General features: G+C 39.1%; 1 protein-coding gene across 1 annotated transcript in view; it reads left to right on the plus strand.

Moving 5' to 3' along the window:
- LOC128805975 (sodium channel protein type 5 subunit alpha-like) overlaps positions 1–20451 on the plus strand; it is a 207134-nt gene that overhangs the window by 49084 nt on the left and 137599 nt on the right. Inside the window, exons 6-7 of the mRNA XM_053975044.1 lie at positions 4360–4451; positions 12661–12891. Coding sequence (XP_053831019.1) covers positions 4360–4451; positions 12661–12891 — 323 coding nt within the window. The remainder of the gene's footprint in view (positions 1–4359; positions 4452–12660; positions 12892–20451) is intronic.

Below are 20451 nucleotides of genomic sequence, written 5' to 3' on the forward strand. Positions count from 1 at the left end.
GGAAAGTAATTACTATTTTACTATAGAGAATTAATTTGTAGTCCTCTGAAACTTGTTGTATATCTTGGAAATAGAAATTTGGCCCCCACTATTATATTCCCCTTCAGCTGTATGCTTCTGCCTAGATTGTTAGAGTTCATTGAGGACACGTGGGGTTCTGGTGCTGTGAAGAAGGTGATGGATTTGCAACATCCAGACAGCTAAAAATACACAGGGGTAGAGAAGCAGTCAGCCAGCACTCACAGGGGACTCAGGGTCAGCCCAAGCTCTAGCCAAAGGCAGAGGTCTGATGCTGTCAGTACTCCAGCTAAGACAGAATTCATAGATTTCTTCATAGTCACAAAAGAAAAAAATTGTGCAAAGAATGAGTGCCATCTTGAACTGAAAGATGGTAGAGATGTCTGAAAGGCTCAACTTCCTAAATAAGGAAGGATCTGATCTGATTTCCTTGTTTTTTTTTTCTGCTTAATGATACCTGTATTCAGTTCTGGGTTTAAGTTAGTTCTTGCTGCCATCTTTAAACTCCATAATTCACAGCATTAGGTGAGATTCAAGTGTGTTAACACCAACATCTGAGCTGAGCTCCAGGGGCTGTGAAATTTGAATGGAACCAAAATCAGGAAAAAATATAACCAAAGTTAGCTAAAACACTGAAGTTGAAAGCACAACTCTATTAGGGTGCAGAGATAAAGGCCAGTATTCAAGGAGACTCTGGATGATGCTCTTGGTCATATGGTTTAGTTTTAGGCAGTCCTGTGAGGAGCAGGAAATTGCACTCTTGATCCTTATGGGTCCCTTCACATAGCTTGAGATATTTTATAATTCTGTGGCTCTTAGCAGTAGAACAGCATGAAGGTGTGTAAAACCTAAGTGAACTTCCTCAGGAACACTCCCAGTTATTTCAGTAGGCTTTGGATCTAAGCCAGCCCTAGGCCAGGTCCCGGTATCTGTTGCTGCATTCCTATGGATTTGGCTGAACTGACATCTGGCCACTATGATAAGCCTTTAAAAAAACAAATCAGTGCAGATGGGGAGAATCTTTTGGAGGTCAGCACACACTGGGTATTTTTCTCAGCTAAACTTTTCCTCAAGCATCGCTAAGTGCAATTCTCCTGCAACATTTAGTGGCAGGACAAAAACACGGAGTCACCATCCTGCTCTCCTGTCTCCTGTCCATCAGGCAGGTGGTAAAAGCAGGGTATAATCATCCATCTGTTTGTGAGTTAGGATGTGAGTTTATTTGTAGGTCTCAGAATTCAGCACAACGTGGAGAATTTCTGTGCATGGATTCTCACTTTTCTAGAAGGAAGGAGGATTCTGACAGTAAGGTAGAAAGGAGCAGAGAAAAGGACAAGAGGACCGGACCCACAGCTTCCAGCTTTGATCATGAATCTACTCTTCCTCATCTTGTCACCTTGGGCTGAGGTTGAGGCATCACCCCCAGCTCTGGAGACATCTCAGACTGAAACTCAGGTCTGAACAGTCACTGGGGTACATGGTCTGAATACCCCTTAAATTGTCTCTGCATCATCTCTGGATTTTTGGGATTTAGGGAGCAGGAAAGATGAGAATGTTTGCTCAGACCTTGAGGTGGACAGTAACCCACAGGGGAATCATTCACTCCATGTTGGTAGGAACCAGGATTTGGGGCCCATAGGCTGTGGGTTTTCCCCTCTTTTTTCTTTTCTATTTCTAGACTTGAATGGCCACTCAGTGCTCCAGCCCAAGGATCATGACAAATCCTTAAAGCTTTTCTTATGAGAGGCTTGAGATTCTGTGCTTTCTTTCTTAACTACCTCTTGATTTTCTTTCCAAATTATATTTCAAATCTTATTTAGAACATCCCTAAAACAGGGGGACCTACAACTGTGAACTATCAAACTTCTTAATATCAAACTATTTTCTTAATACCAAACTATCTCTTCAGAACCAGAATCCATTCCTATTGTTTCTTACTTTAAGGCGTATTATACAAAGCCTTTAATAATGGAAAAATAAATGGAATTCTGGAATAAAAAAAGAAATGGAAAAGTGTTTCCTTGAGCCCATGGGCAGCAGTGAGAGAGTTAAAAGTGGCTGCAATATGATCTTCATATGTACAATGAAACCTCCTTCCCAAGTATGCAAGCAGCAGATAGTACAGAGACTTGGATAATGGAATCTATTCTGATATGATTTAGCCTTCATACAAATCCAATTTGCAAGTAATTTAAAGTAAGATGGATCACACAGGTAACTCTGGTGTTGTCTTTGCTCGTAGCCTGTGTACTGCCAGAGGTATTTCTGTATCTGCAAACAAAGATGGGCTGGGAATTCAAAATGGAGGAGCCCAATAAGGGGCCATGAGAGTCAGATGGACCAAGGGTTTTGAGCTAACAGAAAATACAATTATTTCACTGATGGTGTTACAGTGGGAAGGCCATCATTTGCTTTAGAGTTGTTGCAAAATAGCTTCTTGTCTTCTCTTTTGGGCAGAGCCAGCGCAGATTGGGCCACAGAGAGTTGTTTTAAATAGCACATTGGAGAAAAGGAAGTGCTGCAGGTCTCTGGGGCTTTTCTCCTGTCCTGTGCCAGCAGACACAGCCATGGCTTGTGACTCTCTCTGGGGTCAGGATGGGTTCAAAGGAAATTATGAAACTGCCCTTGTTTAGAGCCCTCTCTCTCAGACTAGTGAGTTCCTCTTTCCAGGACAGGTGAGGGAGAGGAAGCTGTAGCTCTGGGTTGGGAAGTGCCCTGTCAAAATCTTAAAGACAATAAGGAATTCCCTGGCTAATGGGAAAATTCAGGATAGGAATTCCAGTTACTTCTCACTCCCTGGTACAAAAGAGCTGGTCAGCAGCATTTTCATTGAAAAAATGATCAAAATAAATCCTAATTGACTATTACAAGCAGCAGTATTATCAACTTCATATGCTTGTTCACATATTCGTAATGTGTTTTTACAAATCTCTGGTTGGCAAAACCATATTCCCATCCTAGTGCTTCTCCCCAAAAATATTTTTTCCTCTACCTTTCATGCTGAAGAAGAATTTGGGAGAGAAGCACAGGGTAAAGATGGGGAGGAAACAGGTAAATTGTTGCCCAGACTCCCCTGGGAGATTATGAAGAGAAGCAATGTTGTTCTTCCAGGCTATAATCTGGATTAGTAGATATGGAGAGGATGCTTTGTCCTCCCCAGGGGCCTTTGGACAAAGCCCACTTAAGCAGGCTTTTTCAAATAACCAGGTGAGTTTTTTTCTGTAGCATTTAGAAACAAAGGCCGCAAAGAAGTAGAGCAGTTGAATGAAATTTGGTAGAATTTTAGAAGTAAAATTCAAGGGTCCAAGATCTCTTTTGTTTCGAAGATACAGTGGTGACTATGGTTTTTCTGCATACTGACTGGGAGGAAATAATTTTGTACAACACTGATTAAATGAAACTCATTCCATGACTGGAATGCTCCCTCCTGGGAGCATTTAGCTCGGATGTGATGAGTCTCCAGGATGACCAAGAGAGGCATGGCAGGGAACAGCTGGGACTGGTATTTTAATAATAAAGAGTTTTTAATAGGATGGCAGTTATATTCATTTAGACTCCATCTTCCCACACCCAAAGGGCATGAAATTGAAATATAAAACAAAATACAATTTAAAGCATCTCTTGAAACCAAAATTTGCTTTACCACAGAAATACAGCATCTTAAACTAAATAACACAGTTGAAATGTTCAAACTATTTTGCTATGTTGTCCTATATGTAGTTTTCATAAGCTATTATGTGAAAATTGCTAGAGTATTTGAAGCAGCAAAATAACTCTTAATATTTCCAATAATATAAAGAATTTTTTTTTTTTTTTGTTCAACTACATGATGGTAAAATCTTTAAAGTATTTATGGCTGAACAACACAATAACAGAGTTCACCCAGTAGGTTTAAAGGATGGATGCCTAATAGAAAAGTTTAATAGTTCAAGTAGCATTTGAAATGATGTGCACTAATAAAAACCTGAGGCAAATGGCATCAAAGAGCAGCCTGAAAAGTGGATGCACCTTTCATTTGGCTGTGTTCACTCCACTGTGTATGAATGCTTTCTACATTCAGACAAGTCTCATACTCTATTGTATAATTCCAAATAACTGTGACTTAATTCTACAGGTATGTAGGAGAATTTGTGAATGTAGGCAGTGTTTCACCTCTTCGGACTTTCAGGGTATTGAGAGCTTTAAAAACTATTTCAGTAATCCCAGGTAAGACGCCCTGATCCTTACGTTTTGGCTCTCAGCTACAAGTGATTCTTTCTCTGTCTCTCTTTGTCCCTTTGATTGTTGTTTTTTTTGGCTGGTGTTTTGTCATTGTCTGTGTGTGACTTTCCCTTGTTACAGATACATAACTGAATTTGTGGACCTGGGCAATGTCTCAGCCTTACGAACGTTCAGAGTACTGCGGGCGCTGAAAACAATCTCAGTCATTTCAGGTGAAAATCAGGTTAAACACTCGGGCTGCAGTTAAAGCCTACATGCCATTTCCAGTAGCAAACACTGTAATTACAGAAGACTTAACCATAGATACTGATCAGGAAATGGAGGAATGTAGGGAATGTGACCTGTCAATAGAATACACTTTTTCTTACACATTTTTCCAAAATGGTTTTTGTGGGCAGGAGGAATAAGAGTGCCTCCAAAACTGCAGAGCTCACAAGTGCTGCAGTAAGAACAGTGGCTCGTGAGTCACATACAGAAAGTGCTCATCTGTGAACCCTATGAGGATGGCAATGAAAATCTTTTAAAACCTTTGGATATTGATTTTTAGAAATGGAAGGTTAATGACCTCAAAATGCATATTCATGTTTAAGAGCACATCGATAGAGGAATCTAAATCTGTGCTATGAGCTGAGGTTTCAAGACTGCAGGCACAGATAGCCTAATTTGTCATGGTGTTTATCCATTTGCATGTGATAGAAACACTGCTGAAATTTTGGGCCTTGAAGAGATTGGAAAACATTTCAGTGTTTATTTTGGTAGGTTCAGCATTTCATCGACGCATGTTTTCTCGTATTTTCAAGAATATGATTTCTCCCCTCTTCACCCCCTCAAAAAAAAAGAAAAATCAGTTTTACTACACATCTGGTAGTGAAAGAAGCTCTTTATATATTCTCTTACTATTAAAAAAATATAAAGCAATTTATGCAGAGATGAGTCCACTGAGGACTAACAATGCAATAAAACTTTACTGCTGAGCATTATCTATGGACAGGTCTCATTCAGCCTCAGTGTTTAACATCTCCAACCTGCATGACAAGGTAGAGAAGATAGCAAAAACCATGCATGGTAGATCCTATCTGTGATAATCCTGAACAGATGTTGGCAATCATGTTAAAAATATTCAAAAGATTGAGAGAACTGCTCAGATTCTCACTCACAGATCTTTAAGGTTAGAAAGGCTTTTCCATCCACTCTATTATACAATATAATATCAATCTAAACAAATTATGTGTAGTAAACTTACAGGGATATGTATTAAAACTCATCACCACATGGAACTAGAAACGGGAATTCAGGAATGGAAGTGTTAAGAAAAAATATATATCTGGGCCTAGAGTTTGGTTCCTCATTCCAATACCACAGTAATTAAAATCAGCGAAATTACTGGGAAAGCAAGGTACTTTTCACTGGAAATGTGTGTCCCAATACAGATTTTAGAGATTCACTAGGTCCTTGAAACCAGTACCTATCTTAATTTTTGTCTTTAAGTTTTAAAGAATAATCTATTAGCAGAGATTTGTGGGGATTTAAAAGTTTTGTCTAACAGCATTTCCATTGAGATAGGATTTTTATTTTCCTTTGGAAGCAGAGCTGAGCTTTACAGATCCTGTAAGATGGTAGTGGCTACTCAGAGAGAAAGCCAGTTTGTTTCCTAGATTCCTTTGATAGCAATTTGAAGACTTAACTTGGAGGGACATCCATCTCTAGGGGACACCTTTCACCTTATATCTTGTTTCAGGCTTGAGCCTATTCAGAGCAGAGCATGTCCATTTTTCTGAGTTATATATATAACAGTTTTCTGCTGTCCTATATCAGAGGAGGAGCTGAAGCTTGTTTTACATCAAATGATAAGATATGACTTAGTGGGGAAAAAGCTGAGTACTGAGATTCAAAATATCCAGATTCAAATACACCAAAACCCTTCAGTCATATTAAACACTGAGTTGTTCCATTTGTTGGTTAATAGAAGAAAAAAAAAAAAAAGAGGAGTGTTATTTATTAAAGTAATGCATAATAACTCACATTCTCTTTTTTCATTCTGACTGAATATTTGATTAGTTTTTTGATAACTGCATTTTTATGTACAAGTTCCCAAATTATTTGGTGACATAACTGCATGTAGATATGCTAATAGAATATCTGGCCTTTGATTTTATCATCAAGATTACCTGTGCCCTGAGTATTAAATTACAAATGTGAAGAGCTACAAATTGCTATAGCTGCCAGTGAAAAACAGACAAGGTGGGTTTTTTTTAATATTAGCAGATCATTTCAGAGGAGTCAGCTCATCTTCTTGCTAGGCATATATATTTTAAAAGATATATTGGACATGATGCTGTGGTTTCTCTGGAGATCAGTCTGAGTTTTTAATGATAACATAGGCTTATTATGCTGAGGCAAAATATTTTCCCCTAGCAGGATTAAAAATGAAAAGATCATGGGCATTAACATCTTTCATGAGATTTTTGGGGTTAATTGCCATAGAGAGGAGAGATGCTTGTTATTTTTGCTCCCTCTTTCACATCTCAGGTGAAAACCACCAAATTGTATTCTCCTTTGGAAATATCTGAGCTTTCCCTCAATAAAATTGATCACTTTTCCATCAGGTACTTCTATTTGCACAAACATGCTTGGACTCACCGTGCTCAGTGAAATTGCTTACAGAAAGCCACGGGCCAAGTCCTCCGCGGTGCGAGGCTTCTGTCCAGCAAAGCACTTAGAGGCTGCTTTTCAAAGGCATTCTGCTTCACTTGGAATCAATGGGTTTCTCTATTGACTCCAGAGGGAGTCAGTAAAGCTGACAATTAGTGCTTTTAAAAATCTCACCTTCCTTTAATGCCTGGCTCTAAGTGCTCAGGCAGGCACAGGGATCTTTAGAGGGACACTGGCTCACAGGGCTGAAAAAGATCTCCTAAATTCAGAGTCCATTCCCCTGGCCTAAGGCTGCATTTAGCACAGCTCAAGCATGGCATGGTATTTATTGCCTGACTTCTTTGACACCTTTTTCAAAGGTGGAGGTCCCAGGGTCTTCCTGAGAAGTCCAGGAACTGTTCCAGCAACCCACTGTTTTTGTCCCATTAGAAGATTTGTCCCAGGTGGACAGTTCAGATCCAGACCCAACAACACAAATGTTGGCATCAACCAGCCAGCTTCCCTCTCACTGGAGAGCTGGGGCTCAGTTTGAGTGCCAGAGTGCCAATATCTCCTGATCCAAATGTACATGGACCTGTAGATCCTGTCTCTGAATGCAGCCTCCCTCCCTCTTGCTTCATCAGATCTCTCCTTTTTTCCCCTGGAGCTGTGTAAAACATCAGGTCAGTGCCTTATCTCCTGTGGCAGCCCTTAATGTGCCAGAAGACCTCCATGGAACCCCTCCATTTTCCCTTTTCTGCACCGAGCACACCCATTTTTTCCTGTTTTCCAGTTGCCCATGATATTGAGAGGAAAACAAGCTTTGTGCAGGTTCAGGTGCTTAGAAATAGGTAACATTTTCTCTATGGGAGCATTTTAAAACCCTTAACTCTCGGTGATTTGATTTACTAATTGGCGTCTTGCATGTTCCCATGGCAACTGGATTCATTTGTTTTTCTAGCCAGATAAGAACCATGGTCAGCAGCAGAACAACCCACTGAAGCCATTCATTTGTCTCCCATTAGCATCCCATTACCAGAATATCCAAATCCCAGTGGGCTCAATAGGAATAACAACAGAGGGTCTTGAATCATATTTTATCCTCATGGAAATCACCCATGTTTTTGATAAGTACTAATTGAGATAATATAAACCCTGAGGTACACCCTCTCCATCAACAGACCATAAAAAGCAGGCCACCATCATCATCATCATCATCCTCATCATCATCCCCAGGATTTTGAAAACTGCCTGCATGCAGCTGTATGCAGAGAAGCTCCCCTGCTCTTTCTGGAGCAGGCGTGTACACCACGGACATCTCACACAAAACGACAGGGTACCGGGGAAAGGTGACCTCATAGAAAATTGGGCCAAGGCACTTTGGGGCCTGATCCAGCTCCCATTTAAGTTAGTGTGAGACTAAAGGCTATAAATAGTGCTGTGAATGTTATCCAGTGCCACTGTGATAGCCAGAACAGAGCTTGGAGAACAAGAATTAAGACTGTGTGGAGGAGACTGACCCCCGTTCACTGCCTCAGTCTCGCTGAAATCCTGCTGCAGGGAAATAAATGTCACCCTTTTGGTGGGTAAATCACTTAACTCAAGAAATAACTATCCCAGGGGTGAGAAACACATGGCATATTTGTGTTTTCCTTGGAGACTGGCATGTCAGTCACTTTTCCACACTAAGCCAGCCTGCAGGAATGCTGACATCAATTCAAGTTTGCCAACATGTTGTTAAACTCTTTGGTGCCCCGTGTCCCAGTAAGTAATGACAAAATACACTCATCAAGGGTGAGCCCTCCTCTCCCTACATGCCTGTGACTCATGCAGACATTTACAGGACACAGGTGTATCTTCAGGGAAAGGAATGGGCTCGATGAGGATAACCCTACTGCAAGTCACACTCTTTGTTTCTTTTTATTTTTTGGGTTTTTTTTTTTAATTTTTCTTCTTCTTCCCACTTATTTCCAGACTCTGCATGAATGTGTCTGGTGTTCTGTAGGTGATTGCCAACATCTGGTATGGATGTCATACTGAATTATGCTAATACTTCCTCACATCTCACATAAGGAATGGATGGTGTTTTGGGATCTTGCCATTTCTCATTGTTTGCTGTTGCTTGCATTTTCTATGGTTTCTGATTTGCATTTGAAAAATGATTATTTGATTAACCTCTGAATGTGATAATTTCTACCTGCCTTAACAGGAACATTTGGGCCAAATTCTTCTTGCTCTCTGCAGATGTCAGGCTGCCTATACAGCCCTCATTCCACTGATTTTGGATCTCGTGGGTTTTTTCATGTCATGCAAGTAGGATTTGGCCCAGAGGTGTGGAAAGAAGTCAGTGATTCAGAAAAAGCCTGCTATTGATTTACTCCACAGGGAGTAATCTATAGACCCATTGTCATTAACAGCTGTAGATGTTACTCAGCTTTGGATCAGATCTTCAGGTTTTTTCCTGCATGCTGCCTGGTTTGATGTTTGACTTGCAAGAATTAAGTAAATGCCTTTAATGCCCCATAAATAATATCTTCTGTTAAGCTATATTGCAGTGCTCTCATTGGCACTATTTCAAAGAAGGATTATTTCTCCAGAAGATTTAACTGTGCTTTAAATTTGAATACATCTAGCATTGCTTTGACAAAACATGAGATTGATTCAGAGAGATGCAGAGCACCTGCAAGAAGTCCTGAGTGTCCTTAATTCCCCTCAGCCCTTCTGTTTTAGAGGCACAGATAGTTTAAATGAGCAATGAATTAAATATTTTCCTTAGCCTTGGCACTTAGTTGTGTCAACCACCTTGATGGATGCTACTTAATTTTCTGAGAAAATTTTGGTTTTAAAGGGTGAGAAAAAAACAGTTCAGCTCTAAGTATAATGCTCTCCAAATGGTTTTCCTGGAAAGTTTTAACAAAGGTCCAGGAGGCAGAGTACAAGTTATTTTTAAATGGTCTTTAATTACAGAAATTGTATTACTAAAGAATCATCCTCTTAAATTGTTCAGAAGCTTGTAAGCTATGAAAACAAAACAAAAAATATTAGCAAGGAAGTAAAGAAGAAAACCCTCTAATAAAGAAATTATTTGATACCTGCAAGGAATGAACTTGTAAAATGAAGAGTATAGAATTGCTATTCTATTTAAAACTCCAGTAAGTAATCTGGGAAAAACATGTTTCATTAAATGACCTTGAAATTGGCAATACTGAGGCCTGATTTTGAAAACAGAGTGTCTTTATTGGTGACTAGAATTTTGTAGGGTTTTTCCTCTAATATTATCCCTAACCATATTAGGACTCCCATTGTCCCTGCCCATATGAGTAAGATTAATTAGTGCACTTAGATGGTACAAATACAGACTCCAATTTGCATTACAAACAAATAAATGTTCTGTGGGGATTTCACAGGGAGTATGACAGTAAAAGAATTTGTAGTATTTTTTCCTCGAGACTCAGTTTACTTTTGGATTTCCCAAGTTTAACCAACTTCAGTGAAGCAACATCTGTGCATTCAAAGGACAACCAATGATAAGAATCACTGAAAATATTTCAGAATATTAGATTAAAAAAATTGAATATTCTAGTTTATTTGCAAATCTTTTTCCTCACCTCACTACTTGTGTAGGACTTGGCTGTCTTAAAGGTCTTAAAATGCTGGACAAGGGTGACAATTCCTTTCAGAATTGGGCTGCATCTAAGATTACTTCCCATTCAGGTAAAAAATTTACTCAAGGCTAGGTTAGCAGAAGAGGTTTCATTTTTATTTAGGCATGAAAACAGGCAGCCAAGCCTACAGATAGGTTCAAAAATTCAAAGTCAGCCTTTTTCTAAGTATCTGAGTAGAACTGACCTCATTTGTAAAACCTCTTTCTGGTGAGGAGGAAAGGTTGCAGGATAATCCAGGTTTTGCCTGATGTTTGTCCTGCAATAATTTATGCTTTATTTTTGAGCAGAGCAGGGAGCTGTCTAACCTCACCCTCTTTGTCATGCCACAAACTAATTTTGGAGAGGCAAACAGAATTTAGTGGGGAGAGCAGCAACTGACAGAAGGAGAGGACACGGTCTCAAGCTGCATCAAGGGAAATATGGATATTTGGAAAGAGTTTTTCAGAGAAAGGGTGATAAAATTCTGGAATGGCTGCCCAGGGAGGTGGTGGAGTCACCATCCCTGGATGTGTCTAAAACAAGCCTGGATGTGGCACTGGGTGCCAGAGTTTAGTTGAGGTGTTGGGGCTGGGCTGGACTCGATGATCTTGAAGGTCTCTTCCATCCTGGTCATTCTGGGAATTCTGTGAGCTCCCCACACCTGGTGGATCAGTGCCTTTTGGTTAAATGGGCCATTTTACAGACGTTAATATCACTCACAGAGTAGCAATATCCTATGCAGGAGTGGAGTATTTTAGGGATTGCTGCAGCTGTTCATTCCAGCAGCTCATCCTCATCTGAGAAACCCCTCACTCTAACCAGAGATTTTTAAGCAAAGCCAAAAGCTAATTTTGCTTTCCTATGAGTCCTGAAGTACATTTTCACATTATTTCCAATTTCACAGCGCTAGCTCAGCCTTTGTGGCTGCCAAACTCTTGGGGTGGAATTCCAAGGAACTGAGATTTAATGTGTATGTTCATATTCAGTGAGCAAATCAATGTGCTTCTGAATATTGCCCAGGAGAATTCCTCCTGTTTCCTCTTTGCATTTTCTTTTTTTCTATTTAAATCAATTTCTCTTATTACTGCCATACTGGTGACACAGATTATCAGAAACACTTATTAGTACTTGCCAGTATTAATTAAATATAAATAGGAAAGAAATTACAAAATTGCCACCAATGTGCAGCTGATATTAATGTCCAGCTGCAGCACACCAGTTTAGAAGAGAAGGGTATTTTTTAAAAAAAGGAATGGGGCTTTCTGTTGTATCATGTAATATTCAATCAGCTCAAACAGTGCTGATCTCCAGGAACACTTCAAAAGCAAGAACTATCACTTGAGAAAACTGTATAACTATTTATATCTGAATATGTAAGGAGGAATAAACTGAAGCTAGTGTTACAGGGTGAAATAATAGAAGAGAAGCTAATTTGTGTAACCCAAGCCTTTGGTGTTATGCAATGGGATTATTTATCTACTTTGGCAGCATACTATAAAACTATTAACTTTGCCCAGGTAGTGTTGGAGCCTCAGGTTGTTTTACTCAAATAATTTCCACTGCATTTATTTGATTGCCTGTATTTGGCTTTTTCCTAATCCCAAATTCTTGTTGTCTTAAGCAAATTAATTGAAGGCCGAGGAATTATTCATATGAGGACAACATGTTGGATTTGGCACTAAAATATGTAAAATTATCAGGGGATAAACAGCATTTCCATACATCTTCATCTGTTTATGTGAGGGATAAAGTTATCAGAATCACCTGAGAGATTTAAAAGCAATTCACGTTCTCAAAATTCAATGGGATTTAGGCTTTATCGCCTTTACTGCAGCTCCATGAAAATATAAAACATTCCATATTTCCTTTATCCATGGATAGTTTCATATCTCACTGTCCCTCCATCCAGTTCTTCTCCTTCATTTTTAAATCAGTGTTTGGGCAATTCCAGAACTTTTGTCCAAAAGCAGGCCAAACTAGACATTCATAGTGATCACTTGTCTCTCGTTTCTGATGTCCATTTACAAACACATACTCAAAGCCCTACAGATTTCCCTTTCCATGGAGATTTTCATCATGAAAAGCAGCTGTCTGCAGACACATTTCAGTCTCTCAGTCTATAAACTGTTGGCTTTTATCTCCCTAGGACTGAAGACCATTGTAGGGGCACTTATCCAGTCTGTTAAGAAACTTGCAGATGTGATGATCCTGACCGTTTTCTGCTTGAGTGTCTTTGCCCTCATAGGCCTCCAGCTCTTCATGGGCAACCTGAGACACAAATGTGTCAGGGATTACACCATGTTTAACTTCACCAATGGCTCCTTGTACTTGGATGGCAGGACGTGGAACAACTCAGAGGAATTTCTTAGTGATCCAGGTAAGCTCCTCTTTGCCCTCTAATCCAGTTCCTAGTCATTTGAGGTTTGGAGTTTTTGTTTGTTTGTTTGTTCTGAGGTGTTTTTTTGTTTTGTTTTGTTGGGTTTTTTGTTTGTTTGGTGGTTTTTGTTTTGTTTTGTTTTGTTTTTTTTTGTGATGGGTTTTTTGTTTTGCTTTGTTTTTTTTTTAAATTAAATTATATTGATGAAGATCTGTACATGAATCAGCAAAATGTGACTACTGGCTCATCATGATGTCAATGTGGTTTTGAAAGACCTAGGTACCTTTCTCTGAATCTCTATGGTGCCTTCACAGTTCATGCTGAAAATACTTCTGGTGCTTTCCTCTGAAGTCCTAGCTGCCTCACTGTTGATTTTCACCTGTTTAGGGGATCTTATATATTTTTAAAGCTCTGTTTTTTGGAATTGAGCAATCACATGAAAATTTCAACCGTGTGTGTGTGGGTTTGGTTTGCATGTTGTTTCTCTGAAGACAGTTTATAGCTCTTGCATTTTCTAGAAAAACTTCAATATTTGAGTTACTGGCCTTAAAAAAATTCAAAAGTAAAGCAAAGCAATTCAGTCTTTATTAATCTGAAAACCCCAAGAGAATTTTTTTAAGGAAATCTTTTGCTGTTTGAGCCTAACTCATTATTTGGGTCAGGCCATCCTGTACAAACTCATGACCAATGACCTTTTGTATTTTATTTATTTTAAGGAGAAAAATTAACCCCTTCGTCAACCCATTAACTGGAGTTTTGGTTGAGAGGCAGTGTCATACTATCATGGGGTAGCTCTGCTCTGACTCTGTGGACCCTACAGTCCTACATTTCCAGCCACCTGCATTTTAAAACTCCCAAATCTGACTCGTGGGAGTTGCCTGGCTTGACCCAAGGCAGGGATTTGGCCAAGGGCAGTCCCTCCATTCTCCACTGGCGACTTCTGGCCTTTCTGCTCAGTTCCTCTCCCTGTGCTCTGAGAACCCTGGAAGCAGTGGTGTTAAGGAGGTTTCCTTCAAGGAATAGAAAGCTCACCATGGGTGTCTTTAGGGCATGATGTGGTCGATGCAGCGTTAAGGAAGGACAGGTGAGTGAGGGTCATCTTTGGAACTGGTCCTGACCATCAGCTTATGTGTCCTCTCCATGCCCCTGTATCAGAGCCCCTTATCAGCTGAAAGGGGAAAAAGCTCTTGGAATACTGTTGGATGGTGTGGAACCTGCTGAAGTGTTATCCCATCCATGCTACCCCTGCTTCCAGTGAGGAACTAATAAAGATATTTGTGCACCTGTGCTGGATTAAGGCACCTCAGGGCTCCTCTACCCACAGATAACTGAGAGCTGTGTGAGGAGCTGCTTTCCCTCTCTCACAGAGGCATTGAGGGATAAAACAGTGATGGCTGGAAGCATAAAGCCCTGCAAGAAAGGTGAAAGGAAGAAATGGGGCCGTGAAGACAGTCTGGCTCTCTGGAAATGGAAATAGGGTAAATGTGCTACAGGATAGTTTGTTAACATACAGAAAATGTCAGGGCCAGCTGCAGCATTGCTTTAAATGTGAGGAATTGTACAGCTGCTCCAGCATACCATGAGCAAGTTTATTTATGTAGTCCTGTTATGGGGAGGAGGGCAGACACTCCCAGAAATCCATATAGGACATCCAGCAATGGTTAATAGGGTCATGAAAATATACATGCTATCACTAGAGGAGATTTGCCTATTACAAAGATAACCAACTTGGTGAGATAATGGATTAAAGTGAATTAAATTTTGACACTTGGTATTACTAGGAATTAATAATAATAATATTAATTAGTATTTTCATAATATCTGAAGATAAAGACATGGTGCATTATGGCAAACAGTTGTCACTTACTTTGGATAGACAGAAATCATTAAAACTGTGAAAATGTTGAGGCAATGCAGCAGGCCCCTGAACACCTAGAAGAATAGTAGATTTATAAGAAAGAAGTAGTGACCTCTGAATAAGAATAATGAAGCCTACCTCAAAATGCTGAAGAAGGAGGCTTAGCTATTAGGCAAGAGAGAACAGTATTAAGTAGGATTTTCATTTAGCATCCCCTATTGCACTAAAGTGATTCAGAAATAGAAGGACTGGCTCATTTTGTGACTAGATGGGATAGTGCTTTGTATTTCATTTTGCTTAAGTATTATGGTGAAATGAAGTGACCGTTTAAAGGAGAGGCACTGACCACAATTTAATAACAGTCCGAATTTCAAGTACTGCAGGGAATTAAGCAATACATACAGTTAGATTAAAGTGTAGGTAGACAAAATTAGATAAAAAGAGGAATGTATTAAGAAACAGAATCACACCAGTGTTTATTCTGAAGAAGAACTAGAGAAGAAAATTGGCCAACATGTTGAGATAGTAGAGTTCACTCGAATGGAGAACAGACAATTACAAGAGCTCTTTGGAGATTTCAAAACCAATGTGGCTGAGTCATTTAGTTTGGAGCAGGGATACTAATCTAAAAAACCCAGAAAACAGAAACCTGAAGTACTGTCAGAGATCCATAATAATACTTTATAGAAAAAGAGGGATGTAAAGAAATAAAGGAGTGCAAAACACTGAAAAATACATTGGAGAAATTCTTAATTCTGTTCATCAGGACACCAAAACAGAGAATTAAAATGGGGTGATATGACTGTTCTGCTCTTCTTGAAGAGCAAAAATTTGCTTTGGATTCTTTAAGAACATTTTAATATTTAAAAAGGCAGCAGGGAGCCTCTGAAATGGCATCAGCCTCCTCCTGTGCCTTATAACCATTTTTTTGCGTGAATGAAAAAACAGAAATCAGTAAAACACCTTAAAAGGGTAATAGAGGGAAGAATTGCTTGGTGCTGCAGAGGAAATAGTTGAGAGATTTAGTCAGGAGGTGTGAAGGAAGATAAGAACTTGGTTTTGAGTCTTTCAGAGCCCTTTTTAGTTCGAGATAACTGTGTGCTGTGGGCATTTACTACAGGGGACATTTTGGTTGTGTCTCTGGGATGGCCTGGGATAGCTCCAGGTCTACTTTTTTATTCAAAACTTACTTCATATCTGGACAAAGTTCTGTAATCTTTCCTTATCTTATCTGCTTTCAGCCTCCAGGCAGGAAATTTTTTTTCTCATCTGTCTTCTCAATCCTTTTGTTTTGGTTTCATATACAGGGAAAAATACAGTCTATAAACTTTATGCCATCACTGGCTTAACCAGAGTTATGTGGTAGCTCTTGATTTTTGGTTTATCCCTGAGGAAATAACAACCACAACCCCAGATTTCTGGAACTCCTTCCCTTAACTCCATACTCTATACCCATGGGTTCTTTCCTGTTCTGCCAGTGTGTTCAAGAAAAGTCTTTTTTCTATAAATATTGTCAATATTGTATTGCAAGGTTGCTAATGTTGTTGAGAATTGTTGGGTTTTCCCTTCCATCTGCCATGAGATGATCACACACTAAATCCCTTGAGGAATTCCTGCCTGTCCACCCAACATTTTGCTTGTTCTTGCCATCATTTCAATGGCTTCTGCAGCTGGAGGAAGTGCCAGGTAACTTGGGAAGAAAGAGGCAAAATTATAAGCATGGAGGGAGATCCAGTGGGAAAATTCAAACTGGCTCCTATTTATGTTCACTAAACTCTAGAATAAAAAGTCCTAGAATATAAAAGTGTGAGCAAATATTCCTGATTAGACTATCAAGAAGGGAAGTGTCCAGGCATTGTCATTAAAAGCTTAAATCTGTGGAAGAAACTTCTGCTAAATAATTGTGGGTGCTTCTGATGTCTCAGCTTAATTACTGGGCACAGCAGCCATGGTAAGATGAGACCAATTTTTAGTCTTTCCTCAACTCACAGTGGAGATTCAGGTCTAAAATCTGCCTTTAGCTGGGCACCTCTCTTCAGCATGAACTAGAGAACTTTTATATTCTTTCTACGCATTGAAATGGCTCAAAATTTAAACAGGAAACTCTAAGAGGAAGGCTTATCAGAAAAAAATTATTCCATTCTGGCTTTGTCTCCAATGAGTAATGCTTACCACTGAAAACCTAGAGAAGGGGAAAAATTAAGATTAAGGGAGAAGTAGCTCATCAGGTCTCCCAGTTTCCTCTGTGCGACTACTCTTTGAATGAATGGATTGTGGGATGAGAGACAGCTGAGCATCAGATAAAATCAGGCTAAAAAAATTGTCATGTCAAGTGCCAGTGGTAAAATTACAATCATTCATCTGGGAAAATGGTGACTACTGATAGGTAATTATTTTCCTACCTGCAGTTCTAGATTTGGTAAGAGATTGCGATCAATACGCCCAAGGAGGATTATTTTTAGACATTAATAATAACAAACCTGGAAGACTGGAGTTTTAGATGCAGCAGTGATTGTGTATAAAAAATGAAATACAGGAGGAAAAAAGGTTGGAAATAATGATAGTTTACATCCACAGCATTATGAAAATTATGAGATCAATATATCAATATCAAAGTCATTGTGCTGTTGGTTATCATTAGGAGAGTTAATAGTTTAGAAATACCAACTAAAAAACCATAAGCCTAATTTCAATACTTGTAAAGATTTCTAGGAAAGCAGCTCCAAATAAGAGTCTTGAAAGCCTGTCTTGGGTTGTGGTGTTTAAATTAAAGACGTTTTTGATGAAGTGAAGCTTCATGAACGTGCGAGTTAGAACGGATTAAAAGATAAAGGATGTCAGATATGTCACTGGCTTAGAGAAGTACCAATGGACTGCGTGTAGTTGGTTCATGTAGCTCGTGATTTTAGAATCTTTAATGACATTTATGTATTCCATTATGAAAATGGATTATTGACTAGTCAGTAAGTAGAAATCTGAGTCCTTTTGTTGAGTAGGGTTTAATGTAAGGGCTGAAAGCATAAGAAAAAATGCTTCAGAGAAGAACCTTAAAACTATAATTAAATTATATAAAGTCACTTATGGAATGATAGACTTGAACCCCAGCATTTTCTCTAACTTTACACTAAATATCTTGTTTAAGACACTGTGAAAGAGTCTTGTTTTTAAATTGTTCTATATATGTTTTCCTCTCAAAATCAGACTCTTTTAAGGTAAAAAAGAGCAACCCTGTAATTTCCGTTAGATTGTCTTGTCCAAGCAACTGACATTAAAAAAATTTAACAAGTAAAATAAATGAATGTTCAAGCTTTATGAGCCTTTTAGTGGGAGGAATCAGCTACTATTTTTTTAGCTTAAAACAGGTATCTCAGGGTTGTTATTTTTTTTCTTCTAGAGGAGTTTCTGGCATTCATTTCATGGCAGTGATTTTTCTCTTTTACTGGAGTCAAATTGTGTGGTTAACAGTGATCTGGGGGAAAAAAACAAAACAACTTTTAAAAGAAAAAAATCCAGATCAAGATTAACATAATATTTTTTTCACCTCCAGTTAAACCCAGAAGACTTAGGGGTGCTTCAGGTTCTATATTTATGAAGATGTATAGAGTATGTGAAGTTTTGGGGATACCCATCCAGATCATGCTATTGGGCACTTGAGAAGGGATCAAAGGCTTGTGTGGAACAGATGCTGAGGCATAGATGTGTGAATATATAGAAATGTACATCTGCATGTAGATGAGGCTGTGGGTATCTTCTCTAAGCTCTATTCCTGATTGTTATCTCTGCCTGGTGGAATAATTTTTGTTTCCAGAAACACTGAAATGGAGCTTTAGGAACAGATACTTTGAATCTGTATGGGAATTGTAGAGAAAAGAATTTTGTCCAAGTCAGATAATAAATGTAGCCAGTTTGGGGAGAGCTGAAGTGTTTGAGGTGTTGTCTGAGGTGGTAAGAGAAGACAGTGAGTGTTTGATGAATAATTATGGAGGTGGGAGGAAAGAGAGAAGCAATAAATCAAGTTGGGACTGGAATAGGTGTTTTTTTATGTATGATTGTGAATGAACCAGTGATTAAAACAAGGAACCTCTCTGGGCTTTCAGATGGTGCTTGTCAGCATGGAATTTATTGACATTACTCTAACTGTAAATATTGTGGCTTTGTTCAAGTACTGTGGGTATTTTGATAAATAGCTTCATCAATGCTCAAAACTTAATGCTGTGATGTGTTATTAACATGGGAATTGTACCTGTGCACTTTAATTTTTTGAGCTAAATAGAAAAAGAAAACCCCATCATAAGTGCAAGGATCAGGAAAACATAGGAATTGATAATGCTGAATCCAATACAGTCTCTTCCTGACCATCCAATAAGATTTTTTTCAGCCTTGTGGTGAAAAGATGTTCTTATATTGTGAATATTTGAAATATTTTGTGAATCAGGAGGATTTCTACCTCAGTTACACCTTTTGTTCTCATCACTGCTCATAGAAAGGAGAGATCTACTTGAGGAAAGGGCTGCCATGGAAAATTCAGACTAAACCTTTTCAGTTTCCCTGCACCATCAAATTGTTCATAAACTACAGAATTAAAACACCACCTGGCTTGAACAGTGATGTGCATTTACAAGGACTTTCTATGTGCCCATTAAGGTCTGTCCATGGACTGCTCCATGCTCCAGGTTCTGTGATAAAGTTCATTGCAAAGGCAAGAGCATCTTCTGCTTTTTCCTCTGAGCACTCAGCCCAGGTGCACAGTGAGCAGAGTAAAGATTGCATTGCTGCTTGCTCTTATTGCACTGCTTTTAATGAATAAGTAAAGATATATTTTCTCCTGATGATTTCCATCAGTGCTGAACTCCCCCACGTGAGGTAGAGATAAAATATGGGAATTCCCAGGCTCAATCTGGCCTTGGCAAACCTAGAGCAGCATCCCTCTGTGCCACTGAACAGTCCCATTTGCTCCAGAAAATGATTAGCAGAGCTCAAAGTATAGATATTTTTCTCATTTTCTATTAACAATAACTGTTGTAACTCAGTATATCCTTATCTACACAGGCAACAAATCTTTCTTTGAATGTTTTGTCCACAGGGGCAGCCCACAGCAGCAACTTCAGCAGTTCAAATGGGAAATATAGTGAAGAATATTCCCTTTAGTTTTGAAAAGTCTTCTTTTCTTTTTCCCCTTCCATTTTCTTAAGGCAAATGGCATTGTTATCATGTTCTTGTCACTAGGAGCACACAAAGCTCACTGTTCTCTTTTTCCAGAATACATGCTATTTTCTACTGTGATAGTCACCTTTTTTCCTAGGATAAAAGATGCCCATTTTTTCAATTGCTGCTCTTCCTAAATTTTCCCAGTCATTCTCATTACTTCTCAATACTTTCCAGTCTGGCAGGTACCCTTTTGAAAGCATTGAAAGTGGTCTTTCTTGAGACCATCAAGACCAACCATTACCCCAGCACTGCCAAGTCCACCAATAAACCAATAAGTGGATGTGTCACATCCACACATATTTTAAACACCTGCACCACCTCCCTGGCCTGATAACCCTTCCCATGAGGAAATATTTCCTAATATCCAATCCAAACCTCCTCATGTGCAACCTGAGGTCATTTCTCCCAGTCCTGTCATAGCTTTTTCCCTGGGACAAGACTGACCCTGACCTGGCTGCACGCTCCTGTCAGGGATTTGTAGAGAGAGAGAAACT

Source organism: Vidua macroura, chromosome 1 (genome assembly GCF_024509145.1).
Source record: "Vidua macroura isolate BioBank_ID:100142 chromosome 1, ASM2450914v1, whole genome shotgun sequence".
In the NCBI taxonomy this organism is placed as follows: Eukaryota; Metazoa; Chordata; class Aves; order Passeriformes; family Viduidae; genus Vidua; species Vidua macroura.